The sequence below is a fragment of the Corythoichthys intestinalis genome, chromosome 2 (genome assembly GCF_030265065.1).
Source record: "Corythoichthys intestinalis isolate RoL2023-P3 chromosome 2, ASM3026506v1, whole genome shotgun sequence".
NCBI lineage: Eukaryota > Metazoa > Chordata > Actinopteri > Syngnathiformes > Syngnathidae > Corythoichthys > Corythoichthys intestinalis.
In genome coordinates, this window is record NC_080396.1 from 35,057,733 (window position 1) to 35,077,796 (window position 20,064).

Sequence of the window (20,064 nt, forward strand, 5' to 3'; positions counted from 1 at the left end):
ATGGAGGGTGATGCCATTGACGTTCATGGACGTCCAAACTTCCCATTCATTTCCAATGGCATTTCTTCATGTTTGTTCATTTTATTGATGCCAATGTACTTGGATTCCATTGACGCTTATGTCAGTTGATACCATTGACGTCCATGGACGTCCAAAATTTTTCCCATTCATTTTCAATGGAAATTTATTTTTTTTCCCCAAATCAACAGAAAATGAGTAGATATCATTAGGACGTGTCCCCCAAATGTCCCCGATTGCATTGCTGCTTATGGAGGGTGATGCCATTGACGTCCACGGACGTCCAAACTTCCCATTAATTTCCAATGGCATTTCTTCATGTTTTTTCATTCTATTGATGCCAATGTACTTGGATTCCATTGACGCTTATGTAAGTTGATACCATTGACGTCCATGGACGTCCAAAATTTTTCCCATTCATTTTCAATGGGATATTTTTTTTTTTTCCCAAATCAACAGAAAATGACTAGATATCATTAGGATGTGTCCCCCAACCTTCCCCGATTCCATTAACAATTATGAAAGGTGCCGCCATTGACGTCCATGGACGTCCAATTCTCCCATTCATTTCTAACGGCTTTTACTTTGTTTTTTGCCAATGACTGGCATTATGATCCATTCTATTGATAGACCTGAGTGGGGCTAAGATCTGTATCTCCACAGAGGAAAGACCAAGGTGTGTAATTTCTCCCGAAATTGCAGTTTCTAGTTATTATTATTATTATTATTCAATAATTCTCCGCGTTTTTTTGAGCCAACGCACAGCCCAAACCGTAGCACCGATCGGCACCGTTGAAGTATCGGCACGACCGGATTTTTCGCGTGACGATGGGAATTTTTCAAACCGCCACGAAAAATTTTCCGTTCGCCCGTAAACGGCAATTTTCCGAAAAATAAAAAAAGTTTCAAAATGTATCTAGTCCTACAATTTTTGACCAAATCGCATAATTTGGGCATCAAAAATTCCGGGACATTGAGGGGCATAAAAGTTGTATACAGAATTTGGCAAAAATTTACGGTTCCCCGGAAATTTGCCAAAAACTTTCCTATTCATTTTGAATGGAAAAAAAACGCGCGCTTCACAGCCCGAACCGTGAGACCGATCGGCACCGTTCAAGTATCGGCACGACCGGAATTTTCGCGTGACACAGGAAACTTTACAAATGGCCCCGAAAATTTTTCCGTTCGTCCGTAAACGGCAATTTTCCGTGAAAAAAAAAAAAGTTTCAAAATGTATCTAGTCCTACAATTTTTGACCAAATCACATAATTTGGGCATCAAAAATTCCGGGACGGTGAGGGGCATAAAAGTTGTATACAGAATTTGGAAAAAAATTACGCTTCCTCGGAAATTTGCCAAAAACTATCCCATTCATTTCGAATGGGAAAAGTTCCCATTCACTTCCAATGGGATTTCCAACGGAATTTACATTGCATTGATGCCATTGACGGCCATGCATGTCGAATCTACTGATGCCAATGTACTTGGATTCAATTGACTATATGGATGTCGATGCCATTGACGGCCATGGACGTCCAAAATTTTTCCCATTCATTTTCAATGGGGAAAAAACTACATTTCCCCAAATCAACAGAAAATGACCAGATATCAATAGGACGTGTCCCCCAAACGTCCCCAACTCCATTGAGGCTTATAGGGGGTGCTGCCATTGTCGTCCATGGACGTCCAAAATTTTTGCCATTCATTTTCAATGGGGAAAAAACTAAATTTCCCCAAATCAACAGAAAATGACCAGATATCAATAGGACGTGTCCCCCAAACGTCCCCAACTCCATTGACGCTTATGGGGGGTGCTGCCATTGACGTCCATGGACGTCCAAAAATTTTCCCATTCATTTTCAATGGGAATTTTTTTTTTTTCCCCAAATCAACAGAAAATGACTAGATATCATTAGGACGTGTCCCCCAAATGTCCCCGATTGCATTGCCGCTTATGGAGGGTGATTCCATTGACGTCCATGGACGTCCAAACTTCCCATTCATTTCCAATGGCATTTCTTCATGTTTGTTCATTCTATTGATGCCAATGTACTTGGATTCCATTGACGCTTATGTAAGTTGATACCATTGACGTCCATGGACGTCCAAAATTTTTCCCATTCATTTTCAATGGGAATTTTTTTTTTTTCCCCAAATCAACAGAAAATGACTAGATATCAATAGGACGTGTCCCCCAAATGTCCCCGATTGCATTGCCTCTTATGGAGGGTGATGCCATTGACGGCCACGGACGTCCAAACTTCCCTTTTATTTCCAATGGCATTTCTTCATGTTTGTTCATTCTATTGATGCAAATGTACTTGGATTCCATTGACGCTTATGTAAGTTGATACCACTGACGTCCATGGACGTCCAAAATTTTTCCCATTCATTTTCAATGGGAATTTTTTTTTTTTCCCCAAATCAACAGAAAATGACTAGATATCATTAGGACGTGTCCCCCAAATGTTCCCGATTGGATTGCTGCTTATGGAGGGTGATGCCATTGACGTCCACGGACGTCCAAACTTTCCATTCATTTCCAATGGCATTTCTTCATGTTTGTTCATTCTATTGATGCCAATGTACTTGGATTCCATTGACGTTTATGTAAGTTGATACCATTGACGTCCATGGACGTCCAAAATTTTCCCATTCATTTTCAATGGGAATTTTTTTTTTTCCCCAAATCAACAGAAAATGACTAGATATCATTAGGACGTGTCCCCCAAATGTCCCCGATTGCATTGCCGCTTATGGAGGGTGATGCCATTGACGTTCATGGACGTCCAAACTTCCCATTAAATCCCAATGGCATTTCTTCATGTTTGTTCATTCTATTGATGCCAATGTACTTGGATTCCATTGACGCTTATGTAAGTTGATACCATTGACGTCCATAGACGTCCAAAATTTTTCCCATTCATTTTCAATGGGAAATTTTTTTTTTTCCCCAAATCAACAGAAAATTACTAGATATCATTAGGACGTGTCCCCCAAATGTCCCCGATTGCATTGCTGCTTATGGAGGGTGATGCCATTGACGTTCATGGACGTCCAAACTTCCCATTAAATCCCAATGGCATTTCTTCATGTTTGTTCATTCTATTGATGCCAATGTACTTGGATTCCATTGACGCTTATGTAAGTTGATACCATTGACGTCCATGGACGTCCAAAATTTTTCCCATTCATTTTCAATGGGAATTTTTTTTTTTCCCCCAAATCAACAGAAAATGACTAGATATCAATAGGACGTGTCCCCCAAATGTCCCCGATTGCATTGCCTCTTATGGAGGGTGATGCCATTGACGGCCACGGACGTCCAAACTTCCCATTCATTTCCAATGGCATTTCTTCATGTTTGTTCACTCTATTGATGCCAATGTACTTGGATTCCATTGACGCTTATGTAAATTGATACCATTGACGTCCATGGACGTCCAAAATTTTTCCCATTCATTTTCAATGGGAATTTTTTTTTTTTCACCAAATCAACAGAAAATGACTAGATATCATTAGGACGTGTCCCCCAAATGTCCCTGATTGGATTGCCGCTTATGGAGGGTGATGCCATTGACGGCCATGGACGTCCAATTCTCCCAATCTTTTCTAATGGCTTTTACTTTGTTTAGTGCCATTGACTGGCATTATGGTCCATTCTATTGATAGACCTGAGTGGGGTTAAGATCTGTATCTCCACAGAGGAAAGACCAAGGTGTGTAATTTCTCCCGAAATTGCAGTTTCTAGTTATTCATCTTATTCTCCGCGTTTTTTCGGCGCGCCGCACAGCCCGAACCGCTGCACCGATCGGCACCGTTCAAATATCGAAACGTCCGGAATTTTTGCGCGACGATGGCTTTTTTAAAAACGGCCCCGAAAAATTTTCCGTTTTCCCGCAAACGGCAATTTTCCAGAATTTTTTTTTTTTTTCAAAATGTATCTAGTCCTACAATTTTTGACCAAATCACATAATTTGGGTATCAAAAATTCCGGGACGATGAGGGGCATAAAAGTTGTATACAGAATTTGGCAAAAATTTACGGTTCCCCGGAAATTTGCCAAAAACTTTCCTATTCATTTTGAATGAAAAAAAAACGCACGCTGCACAGCCCGAACCGTTTGACCGATCGGCACCGTTCAAATATCGGCACGACCGGAATTTTCACGCAACGATGGGAATTTTTCAAACGGACCCGAAAAATTTTCCCTTCGCCCGTAAACGGCAATTTTCCGGAAAAAAAAAAAAGTTTCAAAATGTATCTAGTCCTACAATTTTTGACCAAATCACATAATTTGGGTATCAAAAATTCCGGGACGGTGAGGGGCATAAAAGTTGTATACAGAATTTGGCAAAACTTTACGGTTCCCCGGAAATTGGCCAAAAACTCTCCCATTCATTTCTAATGGGAAAAGTTCCCATTCACTTACAATGGGATTTCAATGGAATTTACATTGCATTGATGCCATTGACGGCCATGCATGTCAAATCTATTGATGCCAATGTACTTGGATTCTATTGACTATATGGATGTCGATGCCATTGACTGCCATGGACGTCCAAAATTTTTCCCATTCATTTTCAATGGGGAAAAAACAAAATTTCCCCAAATCAACAGAAAATGACCAGATATCAATAGGACGTGTCCCCCAAACTTCCCCAATTCCATTGACGCTTATGAAGGGTGCCGCCATTGACTTCCATGGACGTCCAAAATTTTTCCCAATCATTTTCAATGGGGAAAAAACTAAATTTCTCCAAATCAACAGAAAATGACCAGATATCAATAGGACGTATATCCCAAACGTCCCCAATTCCATTGACGCTTATGGGGGGTGCTGCCATTGACTTACATGGACGTCCAAAATTTTACCCATTCATTTTCAATGGGAATTTTTTTTTTCCCCAAATCAACAGAAAATGACTAGATATCAATAGGACCTGTCCCCCAAATGTCCCCGATTGCATTGCTGCTTATGGAGGGTGATGCCATTGACGTCCAGGGACGTCCAAACTTCCTATTCATTTCCAATGGCATTTCTTCATGTTTGTTCATTCTTTTGATGCCAATGTACTTGGATTCCATTGACGCTTATGTAAGTTGATACCATTGACGTCCATGGACGTCCAAAATTTTTCCCATTCATTTTCAATGGGAATTTTTTTTTTTTCCCCAAATCAACAGAAAATGACTAGATATCAATAGGACGTTTCCCCCAAATGTGCCCGATTGCATTGCTGCTTATGGAGGGTGATGCCATTGACGTCCACGGACGTCCAAACTTCCCATTAATTTCCAATGGCATTTCTTCATGTTTGTTCATTCTATTGATGCCAATGTACTTGGATTCCATTCACGCTTATGTAAGTTGATACCATTGACGTCCATGGACGTCCAAAATTTTTCCCATTCATTTTCAATGGGAATTTTTTTTTTTTCCCCAAATCAACAGAAAATGACTAGATATCATTAGGACGTGTCCCCCAAATGTCCCCGATTGCATTGCCGCTTATGGGGGGTGATGCCATTGACGTCCATGGACGTCCAAACTTCCCATTCATTTCCAAAGGCATTTCTTCATGTTTGTTCATTCTATTGATGCCAATGTACTTGGATTCCATTGACGCTTATGTAAGTTGATACCATTGACGTCCATGGACGTCCAAAATTTTTCCCATTCATTTTCAATGGGATTTTTTTTTTTTTTCCCAAATCAACAGAAAATGACTAGATATCATTAGGACGTGTCCCCCAAATGTCCCCGATTGCATTGCCGCTTATGGAGGGTGATGCCATTGACGTTCATGGACGTCCAAACTTCCCATTCATTTCCAATGGCATTTCTTCATGTTTGTTCATTTTATTGATGCCAATGTACTTGGATTCCATTGACGCTTATGTAAGTTGATACCATTGACGTCCATGGACGTCCAAAATTTTTCCCATTCATTTTCAATGGGAATTTTTTTTTTTTCCCAAATCAACAGAAAATGACTAGATATCAATAGGACGTGTCCCCCAAACTTCCCCGATTCCATTAACAATTATGGAGGGTGCTGCCATTGACGGACATGGACGTCCAATTCTCCCAATCTTTTCTAATGGCTTTAACTTTGTTTAGTGCCAATGACTGGCATTATGGTCCATTCTATTGATAGACCTGAGTGCGGCTAAGATTTGTATCTCCACAGAGGAAAGACCAAGGTGTGTAATTTCTCCCGAAATTGCAGTTTCTAGTTCAGTGTCAAGTGCACCCTCAAGCAGGAAACTTTTTTTTGTTCTCCTTTTTGGAGTAACAGAACACCACACAATCCATTGTGTTCTCGGGTGCTCGCTGCATTGAGAGCAGCTACAGGTAAGCAATGTTAAACACTTAGGGAAATGCTAATTTACCTCAAAATATTGTATGCTGTCGGCACGATGACCACAGATGAGTCATTTTCTGTTGTCAAAGTGACTTACAAGAGGGAATTGGTGAGTTTAATAAAAAGTTGTTTGTGTTTGTGTCAGCATGCTAGCTGCTAGCCACTTACCACGTTAGACTCAACAGTAGATGTAGGTGCTGGACTCTTTTGCAAATATTTCAAATATCGGATTTTTCTTAGCGATATCAAAAAAGAAACTCTTACGTCACATCAGTTGTGGTATGTTTCAAACATTGTTTATATGCACCTATATATTTATATATGGCGGAAAACACAGACCAGACTGAAAAAGCTGTTTCTGCTCTTGCACTCCTCTTTAAAAGAAACTGCTGTATTTTAAGCCAAAACAACTGTTGTCTTTGATAGAACTATATGTGTATATGCTGCCATAGCAGATTCATGGCGTGTCAAGCCCCAGAACTGTTTTTAATTTATCCGTTTTACCCTGGAAACCCCCGTTTACAGAGGTCGTGCAACCGCTTTTGTTTCAACCCAGCCATAAAACGAAAGTAATTAATTATATTTCTTATTCAAAATGTCTGTCATTTTATCATTCATTGAGGTCTAATATTTAAAACGAAAAAAACGACCTTAAAAAATTATTCACTCGCATAGTTTAAACTTTTAAACAAATGACATCACAATGAAAAAAAAATGCATCTGTAAAAAAGTCATGGATATCTGCCTCGTAACTATCGCTTAATTGTATTTTTTTGTTACTGTCGCATTTTCTCTGATATGTTAGGTGATAAATAATCGATCCAAACAAAGAAAATTGAAAAAAAAAAATGTTTAAAAGGGTAAATGTATGAAAAAGAAAATCTCGACCACTCATTGATGTCTGTGATTTCTGCATCGTGACCTTTGTTATATTATATTATGTTATATTATATTACCATGTTTCAACCGTAAAATCCCCCAAAAAATCCAGCTGTGGCCATTCACAGCTGTGTCTCGACTCTTGACACTCAGTGATAAATGGTACATGGAGTTTTGGATCGAAACAAGGTAAGTACGTGATAATATCTCGTTAAAGTCATGGCGTCTGTAATTCTGGTTTTGTTGATTAAATTTTATTTTCAAATGCCCTCCTGTTCAAAATTTTTCTTCCCCCAGAAAATTGAGATATTAAGCTTTGCAATGATGTATCACACATGCATATCGGACAATTTTTGAAATTTTCCCAAATTGGGGGTCTGAGAGCGGAACTTCCTGTCACCTGAGTGTTTTCCGCCATATGTAAAGGTTAAGAACTGGGATTTATATATTTGCGTATATTTATGTTGGAGCAAATTTAGTTTTTTGTTAGTTTAAAGCCATAAATGTCCGATTTGTGTCATTGCATTTTGCAACTAACAAAATAAAAATTCTGTGAACCAATCATTTCCATTGTCTTCCTTCAATTCTTTTTCCTGGAACTGTATTATGATACCACTGTTATCATGTAGATAACTGTGTTTTTCATAGGGCGTACGCTTGAATGGATGTTTCAAATTTCTTTCCTTACTAATTGCCAGAAAGTGACTTTTTGGTGTTGTGGAGATGGCTACCCTACAACTATATCACATGTATATACAAGCACTACAGCATGGACGTTTGGATTACAATAATCTTTCAATCCTTTAGAGCAGGGGTGGGCAAATCAGTCCTCAAGGGCTGCAGTGGGTCCTGGTCTTTGTTACAAATGATCCAGCACAGGCAGTTTAACCAATGAGGGGCCCAGGGAAACAAGAAGCACCTCACTGAAATCAACTGATTGCACTTGTAAGACACCCGATTGGTGAAAAGGTGTCCTCTTGATGGTTTGTAACAAAAACCCGCACTCACTGCAGCCCTTTGTGGAATAGTTCGCCCACCCCTGCTTTAGAAGGTACAAAAAGGGTAGAAATGTCACCTGTGTAGTCATTTGAGTAGCTTGGCTATGTTGTGAGGAGACCAAAAGGCTCGGACTCAGAACCTGGGAAACTCCTGCGTAGGTCTGCGGCGTTGTAGATGACTGCCCAGGGAGGAACTGACCCTGAGCAGGAATTGCACTGACTGCAGAGCGTATGAAAGTGGCATCAGGTAAACTAGTTGAAGAATACTGGTGATTTGTGCTCACGGACTGGTCCTGCTGCACCACAGACTGGGACGCATCCTGGCTGGACTGTGGAAGCGCCATCTGCACCAGTATGTGGTTTTGCTGCTGAGGAACTGGCGTGAGTACTTCCTGTTGACTAGCACACTGAAGACTTTGAGAATGGAAAGGAGGCTGTGATATTTGCTGGCATACACTCTGGAGTTGTGTCTGAGTGCACATTTGTATTCCATTTTGTGTGCCTTGACCATTCTCCATCAAGTTTGGTTGGTGATCTTGTTTACTAGGCATCTGCTGGCTATCAAGAAGCAATCCAGTTTGCTGTTTGGGCAATTCGGCCCCAGATGGAAGCAGTGAAGCACCGGTGGAAGTGTGCACCAGTTGACACTGGGCAACTGGGCAAATTGGTTCTGACTGCGCTGCTGGCTGATAAGCCGACACAGTGTAAGTCTGTTGCTGGACCGAGGAGACACGGTCAAAAGTCGCTTGTTGTGGTTGCTGACCTTGCATCTGGTAACACTGCGAAACATGTTGTGGCCCAGCTGCTGCTGAAATACTCGTTTGGTTACAACCAGTGGCTATAGGATGGGTGTTGACCGTACAGGAAGTAGCCTGACTTAGTGATGTGACATTGGGCTGACACGGATATGGAGGAGCAGGGTAACTGTGGCCAGGTTTGAGATATTGATGCTCTGCCGATTGAGTCTGGTGCCCTACAGAATTGGCCTAAGGACACAAAAACAAGAAAGCCAGTTTTTTATTGTACTGGTCATTTTCCAAGTTGCATTAATGGACTCAAAGTATACAAAGAAAACATGGGACAAAAAGGCAGAAGAAGAAAAAAACATTTGCCAAGGAAAGGTGAACTATTGTACAGTATACAGGATCTAAAGATGAATTGAGATGCAGGACTGAGACAAAATAGAAAGTCATTATAATCTGTGGCAATTCTACAGAGAAGCGGTGAGAGTTAATCAGCAGGGCGATTGCCTATTAAAGATTTAAAAAAACAAACCATTTTTCAGCAATATTAGAGGTTTATCATTTTGAAAATTATGCTCAGCTGTGGGAGCCTAGGCAGGAAGCGGGAACCAGACGGTGGATCACCCCCAATGTAGAAGAGATGTTGAAATCATTCAGGCTACAATTTCGACCTACCGCTCCCATAAAACGAGGAATGTACTTCTCTCTTGCGAGGGATGTATCCTCACAGACATGGAAGGTTTCCGTTTCCTGGCACAAATGAGCTCTCTTCTTAAGGTTGCCATCCTGAGCAGCGTTGGAATTGCAGTGGGAAGCTGAGGATTGAATGGAAGAGTGCTGGGCGAATACTGCACGGCTAGTTCCTCCTTTTTGATTGATTATATTAAAAAGGGACTTCTGTAGCCACCACAGGAGTTCTGAACAATCACTTGAACCTTTAAGCTGTCCTTCCGGCGCAAGGTGGCGAAACCCTCCCCGGTGGTGGTTGCTATGATGACATGTTAGACTTAGTCCGCTGATGTCAGAGTGTCTTCGTCCTCTCATCACGTTTCCATTGACAGCCTCAGATGAAGGGGTGACACATTTGTCTCTGACATTGTCCAATAACAATGGCTGAACGAGTCGGTTATCTGAGCAATGCTCCCATTGGCTTTCTATTACAACAGGGTCAGGATTTACAGATCGCAGAAAAAGTTTTGATGCACTGAATTGATTTAAGGGGTCAACATAGTAAGTGTCAATAACAGGGGCACTTCCTCTGCGCGCAGAACCTCCAAAACGAGTAGCGAGTTCTGGGCCCAGCGCGGCCCCTCGTACTTCACCTGTTTCGCAGGAGTAAGGTCGATTTGTCTGAAAAAGTTCACTTGGCTGGCACTAAGTGAGAAGCAACCCAAAAGTTAAAACTCATGTTAATCTCATTTAGAAGGTCACAAAGGAAAAAAAATTCTGAAAAGCCACACTAATTCAAAAACAATATTTGCCATCCGATGAAGATCACATATGCATACTTGGAAGTTGGCTATGATGTGATTGTTCATACTGTTCTCTTACAACCAATCAGTGGCGTGTCCTTCGAATGCATTAGGGGCTTTCTCAGTTTATGGCGTAGTTCTGTTTCTAAGGCAACTTATGTGACTTCTTGTGCCGTGTGATGATCTAGTGGTCTCACTCTACTAAAACAAAATACTTCATTGCACATTGTTCGTTAACTAAAAACAGGAAGGGAAAGTGATGCCTTAAAATTTTCATTATCAAAATTGGCTCCGATAACTTTTAATGAATAGTGTGAAAGGATCATACATGTTCAATTTTGGTAGTGTTTATACAAAATGAAAGAAAATGAAATAGATGTTCACTATCCAGTAAAAATGAATAACTCACAGGTACGGCATTGATAAGAAACGCCGGTACCTGTTAACATTTTGACACATCGCAATCTACGTGTGTATGCTTTAGGTACGTACCTGCTGTGTTGCCATAGTGATGGGCTCCAGTAGGGACTGATAGAGGACGCTCTGCTGGCTGCTGTGAGAATCCGAGTACACAGTGGAGCCCTTGCCACTGTCGAAAGTGCCATCTGCTACAGACATACAAAATTATCCCATCACTAAGAGGTTAAAGGTTGCTTTGGTATAAATAACAACAAATTCAATGGGCTGGAAAGTGGCTGGGCATGATGTCAGCCACATTCTCTGACAACCCTCAAATCATATCGAGGATATAGGTCTTCGACTCATTACATTAATATGCTGTACAAGAGATGCTTACATGTCACTGAAGTGAAACTGGCTGGCAGTGTACGTTGCTGATTTTGCTGGTCAACATCTGCTGGCGGTTCAAGCAAAGAGGGCCGTCCTGCGTGCGCCTCCTGAGAAGCCAAGCTTTGAGAAGTTGCCATGTGGAATCCATGTCCACCGTCCATTTGAGAAGTAGACAGCACTGTTCTTTCTCTTCTCCATTTGATTAACGCCACACGGTCCCGAATTGATTTTCCTACAGTCTTCACGTCACTTTCGTGGAAGAATCCAGACTCCACCTAAAGCAAAGGAGATGCTCGACTCACAAGTTTTGCTTTTGCTGTTGCAAAGAGCTCTGATAGGCACACTGAAAAAATATTAGGCATAGAATAAAGACAGACATTTTGCCACAGTCAAGAAAATAAGTGGATATTGTTGACTTAAGAGTAGTTGATTCTATTTTTTTAGCCAAGTTTTGTTAAGAACCCATGATGTAAATGGACTTTAATTTGATATTTACTGATTTAAATGCCTCAACTTTGATTTAATAGGAAATAGAAGTGCACAACAGAAAATGTCATGACCGTGTGAACATTTTTGGTATGCCACCTCAATATTGAGCAACAATATAATATCTGAAAAAATGGCAATGAATATACTTTTTAGCCTGTATCCTGCATTCCAGAAATACAGGGGAATGTAAAATGACCCTAAATGTCAAATTTATGAATTGAGGGTGCTGGCTTTTACTAGTCAGGGTGTGGATCAGTTGGGAGGATTTGCAGAATCATTACTAAATTATAGAGGGAAGTATTACCAAGAATCGATTAATCTTTTTTCTTTTTGGCCCACACCTACGTTGTCTTTTTTTAAATATATCATTTAAAAACAGTTATGATATGCAGGAAAATGCCCTAAGAGCACTTAAACAAAAGCCAAAATTTTACCACCAGGGAAGACAATTGGTGAGAAATCACATCTCGCACATGAGCTCATGAAAGTGAACACCGAACAAGAGGATGCTGATATGATTATATTATCTGCACTCGCCGACAACAGCTACAGAGTAGACTTGTTCAATTGTTCCCCCGAGGATCCTAGCATGGTCAAGGTCAAAGATAGGGCTGCAAACATTTGGTCAGAGCCCTTTCTGGCAAAATGACTAATCCATGAAGAGCTGAAATTCAAAATACCGTAGTCACAGTCCACATACCATCTCTTGTGCTACCCCCTCAGGGACTTCCTTCTCCAGGTCAAACGTGAATTCAATGGCTCCACTCTCCTTATATTTCCCTTTTAATTTCTTGTGGTCCTCCACCCACAGTTTAAGGGCGATGGAGGTCTTTTGACCGTCATCCTCCTCAGCGAGCTCCACCCTCACCCCCGTGTCCTCCGCAAAGAAGGCGTGGTTCAGGAGGTCTTTGATGGAGTATCTAATTGGAGGGATAATGTTAACATTTTGTTACAAATGACTACGATACGCATTCTGCACAATGACTTTTGTCCTGTAGACCCTTGGCACTCATAGTCTGTGATGCAGCCTTTTCACTGAGTACAGTGGTACTTCTACATACAAAGTTCCAGGACCTTGTTTGTAAGTCGAAATGGTCGTATGTCGAGCAGGATTTTCCTATAAAACTACATTATAATTCCATTAATCCGTTCCACAGCCCAGAAACCTACACTAAATTCTCAATAAAAATTGATGTTATTATTGCAAATATAAATTACAAAGAGCAAAACAAATACATTATGAATAAAAATTGGAATAATAATAATATAATAATAGCAATAATAATGATAATACCTGTAAAAATGTAACAAACCGGGTTCTAATATGGCGAATGTACTTGCATGGTGTACCTGAACCCATCGCGTGGCTGACTTGATAGTGAGCTTTTTTTAGTTACACTTTCACTTTGCTGCGGGGGACACTAGGCACAAGTTGATGGAATAAATGATTAGAAACCTGACGAAGCTGGCGATTTCTTTGGCGATGTTACCACAATAATAATTGCCACCTTAACTTGTAAAGATTGGCGAACGAAGGAGGACAGTCATAGACCGTCTACGGCTGTATTGTTGAGCGAGCCATATCACATGCGTACCCCACGCTCATATTTTTCTATCATATCTATCTATCTTCATGGCAATGGTAACGGTAAGCATCACCTTTTTTCCTTTTTTCCACCACCTGCACTAGCATTGTTGGAACATATGTTGATTCCTCTCACAAGAAAATCTGCCATGCGTCCGTCTTGCGGGAAAACAAAGAAACTGCATTGCTGTCATAGATCGTCGTATTTAGAGCATGTCAATGGATGTAGAAACAAATGGCGAGTCAAATCTTACGTCGGATGTCGAAGAGATTGTGTGTCGAAGCAATTGTATGTCGAGGTACCCCTGTATTGGTGTTTGCCACTTTCTCCACTGTGCTGCCTGTGTTCTCCTACTTTCCCTCATGTTGAAGCGTCTCACATTGTCCATGTACAGCAGAAGACAGTACAGGATGTGCATTCAATATTTCTAGAACCAAATGTTTTGAGATAGAAAATTAGATCGTTATTAACATGAGGTAAACTAGGGGTGTCCAAACTATTCCACATAGGGCCACATTGGGTGCTGGATTTCATTACAACAAAACAACACCTTTTCACCTGCTGGTGTCTTACAAGTGAAGTCAGTTGATTGCAGTCAGGTGCTGCTTGTTTCAGCAGAAACTTCCTTGGTTAAACTGTGCTCGATTGGTAGGAACAAAAACCAGGACCCACTGCGGCCCTTGTGGACCGGTTTGGACCCCCCTGGGGTAACCCATTGAGGTTGTCAGTTTCAAGGGGGCTCCAAACAAATACCATAAACTGGTGGTCCAAAATGGCATACGAAACAGACAATAAAATTCTTCAAAAAGTAACAATAGACAAAGACAAGCTTTCACAAATTCGTTCTTACATAAAAGTAAAATGAAAATAAAAGTTTTAAAAAAAGCTTCAATTTATAGAATGATATAAAATACAATATAGTAAATTTACATTCACTGAAAATTGACAGTCAAGTTTTAAGTAATTAAACAACAGGTTTTTAGAGAAATGGAACCAACAAACAAGTATAACCTTGTAGCATCTTCCTGCTAAAATCAGGCCAAATGACTGCAAGGTCTCCCGTGAAAAGTCAACATCCTCGCCTGGTTCTCGACCTGCTTTTTTCCTCCTCCTCCTCCTATATGTAGCTTCTGGATATCTGCAATACGATGATTACTTACAGGCTTGATGCCCCTTGTGAGTGTTTGCATCAAGCGTGTGAATGTTTTATCCAGGTAGACATAAGGAATATCTAGGCATTTTGGAATTATGAAGTCCTTGCGAAAGCATGCCTCCTGACTAAAATACGTCTTTCTGTGCATGCGCGCACGCACACACCAAACACAGTTGAAGCTGCATTGTCAAGTGAGTCGATATTTTATTTTTGTAAAATTGTGAAATAGCAATGCTTGTCGCCACTGAAGGACGATTGTAGTCCGCGTCTCTACGATGTGTCACCACACACGTTGCCAACGCCCACGAGCTTCCCACGACACATACTGTACACTTTATCGACTGCCAATTACAATTATAGCAAACGGTTAAAACTTAAACACTAAATATTCAAATTTGATCCAGTCAGCTGCATATTAATGAGAATTGGGATATTGCAAAAAAGCAAAGAAAAATACCAACTAAAACGACTTGAAAAATGACATTCTGGGCACTTTCAACTCACGGCATCCAAGGTTAAATTAAAAAAAAAAAACGTTTTGAGAAAAAAAACCTATTACCACTTTAAATACTGAAAATAAACACTATATAACTTACTGAAACCAGTAAGTGGCTATCTTATGTAAAGAGAGCTACCTTTATGTAATATACACAACGGGGCACTAAAAAACAGCCAAATGAAAATCTACCTAAATGGTTATATGACACTTTGTGGGCCTACAGAACAGATTTTTAGATAATCTAATAAAGTGAAATAGTAGACTGGATTTACAGTCTTTCAGAGAGGCACATTTTTTTCAGCTATTCAAATAACAAGTGAGCACCCAGCATGTTCAGATAACCTGACCACATACACAATAGATTACCGATCGCTTACCGCTCTTCTCTCTTTTGGCAGATGCACTCGCCAATAATCTCTTTAATTTCGGGATCCACGACTTTGTTGTAACTGGCAGGCTTAACTCCCTGAAACAAACATGACAGCAAACTGAACACGTTGAATGACAGCATTGAAAATTTCTATATTCAAGAATTTTAAAAGTACCATACTCATAAAACATCCCCTAATACAGGTATTATTTCACTTCAGTTCTTTTTTTTTTTTTTTTGTTAAATCTAGGGCTGCAGCTATCGATTATTTTAGTAGTCGATTAATCGATAAACCATTACTTCGAATAATCAAGTAATCGGATAAGGAACATGAAAAAATAAATTACCTTAGCTGAGCCTCAAACGGTATGAAAAATTAATGAGGCTCTATGTACAACAAAAGAACAATTGGCTAACTTACGTCGCAAAAGTCCGCTAGTTTAAATGCGATAAAATGCTAACTTTTTTACAATGCTCTTAACAAATGGTTCGGACACATATTTCCACAAAAATAGGCTAAATATACCTATAAACGAAATTACAAATGCATAAAAAAAAACACATTAGCTCAAACAAAATTTAGCTTATGTTGGTCTTAACAGGGAGCACCTGGATTCTGCCATGTGAATTGAGGCAGACTAGAAGGCAGTGTATCCACCCAAATCAATAAAACTAAATGCAAACACTTTCAAAATAAACCATTGCAATGTCACTTTAATTAATCGAATACTCGAAGCAGCAAAATTTAATTTGAATATTTTTTTCCTATCGAATACTCGAGTTAATCGATTAATCGTTGCAGCACTAGTTAAATCTATGTGAGGCAGTTCTTTTTTTATATCAATAAAGCAGTAACCTCTGATGTCTCTCTTACATACAGTGTTTGAAAATATATTTTTTTCTAAACAATTAACAGCTTCAAACAAGACATAATTGGGCTCACACTTGTGACTTTTCGGTAAATCTGTGCAGCATTCTGACATTCTGAGTAGGGATATTCGGATGTGGCCATTTCAAGCATACACATGCCAAAGGCATAGACATCCACAGCTTCGTCATAGTGCTCCTCATACATCTCTGGAGCCATAAACTCAGGAGTTCCTGGGGAGAGAGTTCAAGCAACATGTTTTTAACACACTTCTCTGCTTTAATCAGCATGAAAAAAACAGAGATAAAGGCCTTGTCACCTTACCAATGACGCTCTTTGCAAAAGAGGCCGCCTTTAGCGTTGCCAGGCCTAAATCACCGATCTTGACAGAGCCTGTTGGGCCAGTAATGAAAATGTTATCGCACTTGAGGTCCCTGTGGATAATAGGAGGAGTTCTGGTGTGGAGGAAGTGAAGGCCTTTCAGGATCTGCCTGCACCAGCTTCTCAGCACCTTGGGCTTCATAACTTTGAAACGCTTCAGATAACTGGACAAGAGAAGGCGAGCAGATTCATGAGTGCTGGTTCTCCAAAGTTATAGTTGAAGCTGTCATCGGTTTTCGCCAGTACTCACGTTTTAAGAGTCCCTGATGTCATGAGTTCAGTTACCAAAACAATGCACTTCTTTCCTTTGAGTGGAGACTCCCAAAAGTCATAAAAGCGGACTATGTTTGGATGTTGGAGACCTTTTAACATCTCAGCTTCTTCCTTGAAGCGCTGACGTTCCATTTTTGACAGCTTACGATCCTGTGGCAAAAGCAAAGAAGACAAAAGAAATGTATCCTAATTGGTATTATGTGAGAAGCAGTAGCATTGAAAGTTTAGTTTTTGAGCCAGTTCTATTTTCATGACAAATACACAACCATTTGCAAAATCTAGCAGTAAGATGTTGTTCCTGAGAAATTGCGCATCAGCAGAATTATTGACATCACAAAAAGTCAACCCATTATAATACGAGCAAAGTTGCATGGGAAAGTACGGAAGTAGCAAAATGGAGTGTGGTTGGATTAGCCACTTCGATTTGAGAAGCAAAATACTTCCTTAGAATATCCACTAACAATTCTTACATTTTTTACATTTTTTTTTTATTTGATGAATAATTTTTTGGGCATTAGTGACAACTGTAACTCAGTTGCTCAACAGTTCAAATCTCTCTGACTGTTGTCCTTGGCAAGACACTGAACCCTAAATTGCCTTTAGAGATACTTTTTAAATGAGAAACTTTAAAATACAGTTTTTTTGTTATTGTTTTTTTTTAAAGCTATTATGAAATTTTTGTTGCCTCTTGGCCAAGTTAAGAACAAGTTGTGTACATACAGTGCCTTGCAAAAGTATTCGGCCCCCTTGAACCTTGCAACCTTTCGCCACATTTCAGGCTTCAAACATAAAGATATAAAATTTTAATTTTTTGTCAAGAATCAACAACAAGTGGGACACAATCGGGAAGTGGAACAAAATTTATTGGATAATTTAAACTTTTTTAACAAATAAAAAACTGAAAAGTGGGGCGTGCAATATTATTCGGCCCCCTTGCGTTAATACTTTGTAGCGCCACCTTTTGCTCCAATTACAGCTGCAAGTCGCTTGTGGTATGTTTCTATCAGTTTTGCACATCGAGAGACTGACATTCTTGCCCGTTCTTCCTTGCAAAACAGCTCGAGCTCAGTGAGGTTGGATGGAGAGTGTTTGTGAACAGCAGTCTTTCCACAGATTCTCGATTGGATTCAGGTCTGGACTTTGACTTGGCCATTCTAACACCTGGATACGTTTATTTTTGAACCATTCCATTGTAGATTTGGCTTTATGTTTTGGATCATTGTCCTGTTGGAAGATAAATCTCCGTCCCAGTCTCAGGTCTTGTGCAGATACCAACAGGTTTTCTTCCAGAATGTTCCTGTATTTGGCTGCATCCATCTTCCCGTCAATTTTAACTATCTTCCCTGTCCCTGCTGAAGAAAAGCAGGCCCAAACCATGATGCTGCCACCACCATGTTTGACAGTGGGGATGGTGTGTTCAGGGTGATGAGCTGTGTTGCTTTTACGCCAAACATATCGTTTTGCATTGTGGCCAAAAAGTTCAATTTTGGTTTCATCTGACCAGAGCACCTTCTTCCACATGTTTGGTGTGTCTCCCAGGTGGCTTGTGGCAAACTTTAAACGAGACTTTTTATGGATATTTTTGAGAAATGGCTTTCTTCTTGCCACTCTTCCATAAAGGCCAGATTTGTGCAGTGTACGACTGATTGTTGTCCTATGGACAGACTCTCCCACCTCAGCTGTAGATCTCTGCAGTTCATCCAGAGTGATCATGGGCCTCTTGGCTGCATCTCTGATCAGTTTTCTCCTTGTTTGAGAAGAACGTTTGGAAGGACGGCCGGGTCTTGGTAGATTTGCAGTGGTCTGATGCTCCTTCCATTTCAATATGATGGCTTGCACAGTGCTCCTTGAGATGTTTAAAGCTTGGGAAATCTTTTTGTATCCAAATCCGGCTTTAAACTTCTCCACAACAGTATGTCGGACCTGCCTGGTGTGTTCCTTGATTTTCATAATGCTCTCTGCACTTTAAACAGAACCCTGAGACTATCACAGAGCAGGTGCATTTATACCGAGACTTGATTACACACAGGTGGATTCTATTTATCATCATCGGTCATTTAGGACAACATTGGATCATTCAGAGATCCTCACTGAACTTCTGGAGTGAGTTTGCTGCACTGAAAGTAAAGGGGCCGAATAATATTGCACGCCCCACTTTTCAGTTTTTTATTTGTTAAAAAAGTTTAAATCATCCAATAAATGTTGTTCCACTTCACGATTGTGTCCCACTTGTTGTTGATTCTTGACAAAAAAATTAAATTTCATATCTTTATGTTTGAAGCCTGAAATGTGGCGAAAGGTTGCAAGATTCAAGGGGGCGGAATACTTTTGCAAGGCACTGTATCAATTGCTTTTATTGTACTTGAATTAATCAGCTGGCATGATTTTACAGACTTCTTAAGTGCTCTTTCCATGTTTATTAGAAAATTCCACAAAGTTGTCAAGCTCTTGTCAACTTCCTATTTTAAATGTATGCATGGATTGGTCATTGAATGTGATCTTATCTTTGTATAGGTCACAGAAAAAAATAAGATCAGATCACATCATTTTTTTGCAAGTGTGCTATGGTCCACAAATACAGAAATCAAATGAGCTGTCAAGGAGTATGCTGCAGGTGTGTGTGTGTGTGTGTGTGTGTGTGTGTGTGTGTGTGTGTGTGTGTGTCTTTGTTGGCTTTAAGGGGGTGATATTCGTCCACACGGTGGTCACACACTCTCGACACTGCAGCGAGAGGCTTGCTGTCATCGATCCCTTACATCTTTCTCCATTTCCTTCAATATCTTGCCAACTCATCCTCCACCTTTCGCTCTCTCCCCTCCCCCATAGCCGCAATCCATGCGCCTCTATACACCCACCTCCGAGCGACCACTCCCTTCTAGATGGGCAAAAGTCCCCTCACACATACTGTACGAGCACAGGAGCGCTTCACGTGGTAGCTGCACCTATTCCAAATACCTACGAGGCATACGAGTGCTTTACTGCAATTTGCTCACTCGGTGGCAATGGTCACTTATGTAACACACGACCCCACCCTCACAGAGATGGACCGCAAACTTGAAAGCCATGACACATTTGATCATTTACACACAAGCAACTCCATAGAGCCCAAGGTCGTACAGATATTAAAAAATAAAAATCCAACAGTGAATCATAATCAGCTCTGTGGTGTGCGTGCTTG

At 40.4% G+C, this 20,064-nt stretch overlaps 1 protein-coding gene across 10 annotated transcripts in view; it reads right to left on the reverse strand.

Moving 5' to 3' along the window:
- LOC130932043 (serine/threonine-protein kinase WNK2) overlaps window positions 1-20,064 on the reverse strand; it is an 81,713-nt gene that overhangs the window by 38,871 nt on the left and 22,778 nt on the right. For 9 of the 10 annotated variants that reach the window (XM_057861414.1, XM_057861456.1, XM_057861448.1 and 6 more), the window contains exons 3-10: window positions 16,864-17,036; window positions 16,557-16,777; window positions 16,308-16,465; window positions 15,372-15,460; window positions 12,457-12,676; window positions 11,275-11,542; window positions 10,971-11,086; window positions 8,341-9,249 (exon numbers count right to left, since the gene is read on the reverse strand). In XM_057861414.1, the coding sequence (XP_057717397.1) occupies window positions 8,341-9,249; window positions 10,971-11,086; window positions 11,275-11,542; window positions 12,457-12,676; window positions 15,372-15,460; window positions 16,308-16,465; window positions 16,557-16,777; window positions 16,864-17,036 (2,154 nt within the window). The remainder of the gene's footprint in view (window positions 1-8,340; window positions 9,250-10,970; window positions 11,087-11,274; window positions 11,543-12,456; window positions 12,677-15,371; window positions 15,461-16,307; window positions 16,466-16,556; window positions 16,778-16,863; window positions 17,037-20,064) is intronic. The other variant, XM_057861423.1, reaches the window with a different exon arrangement.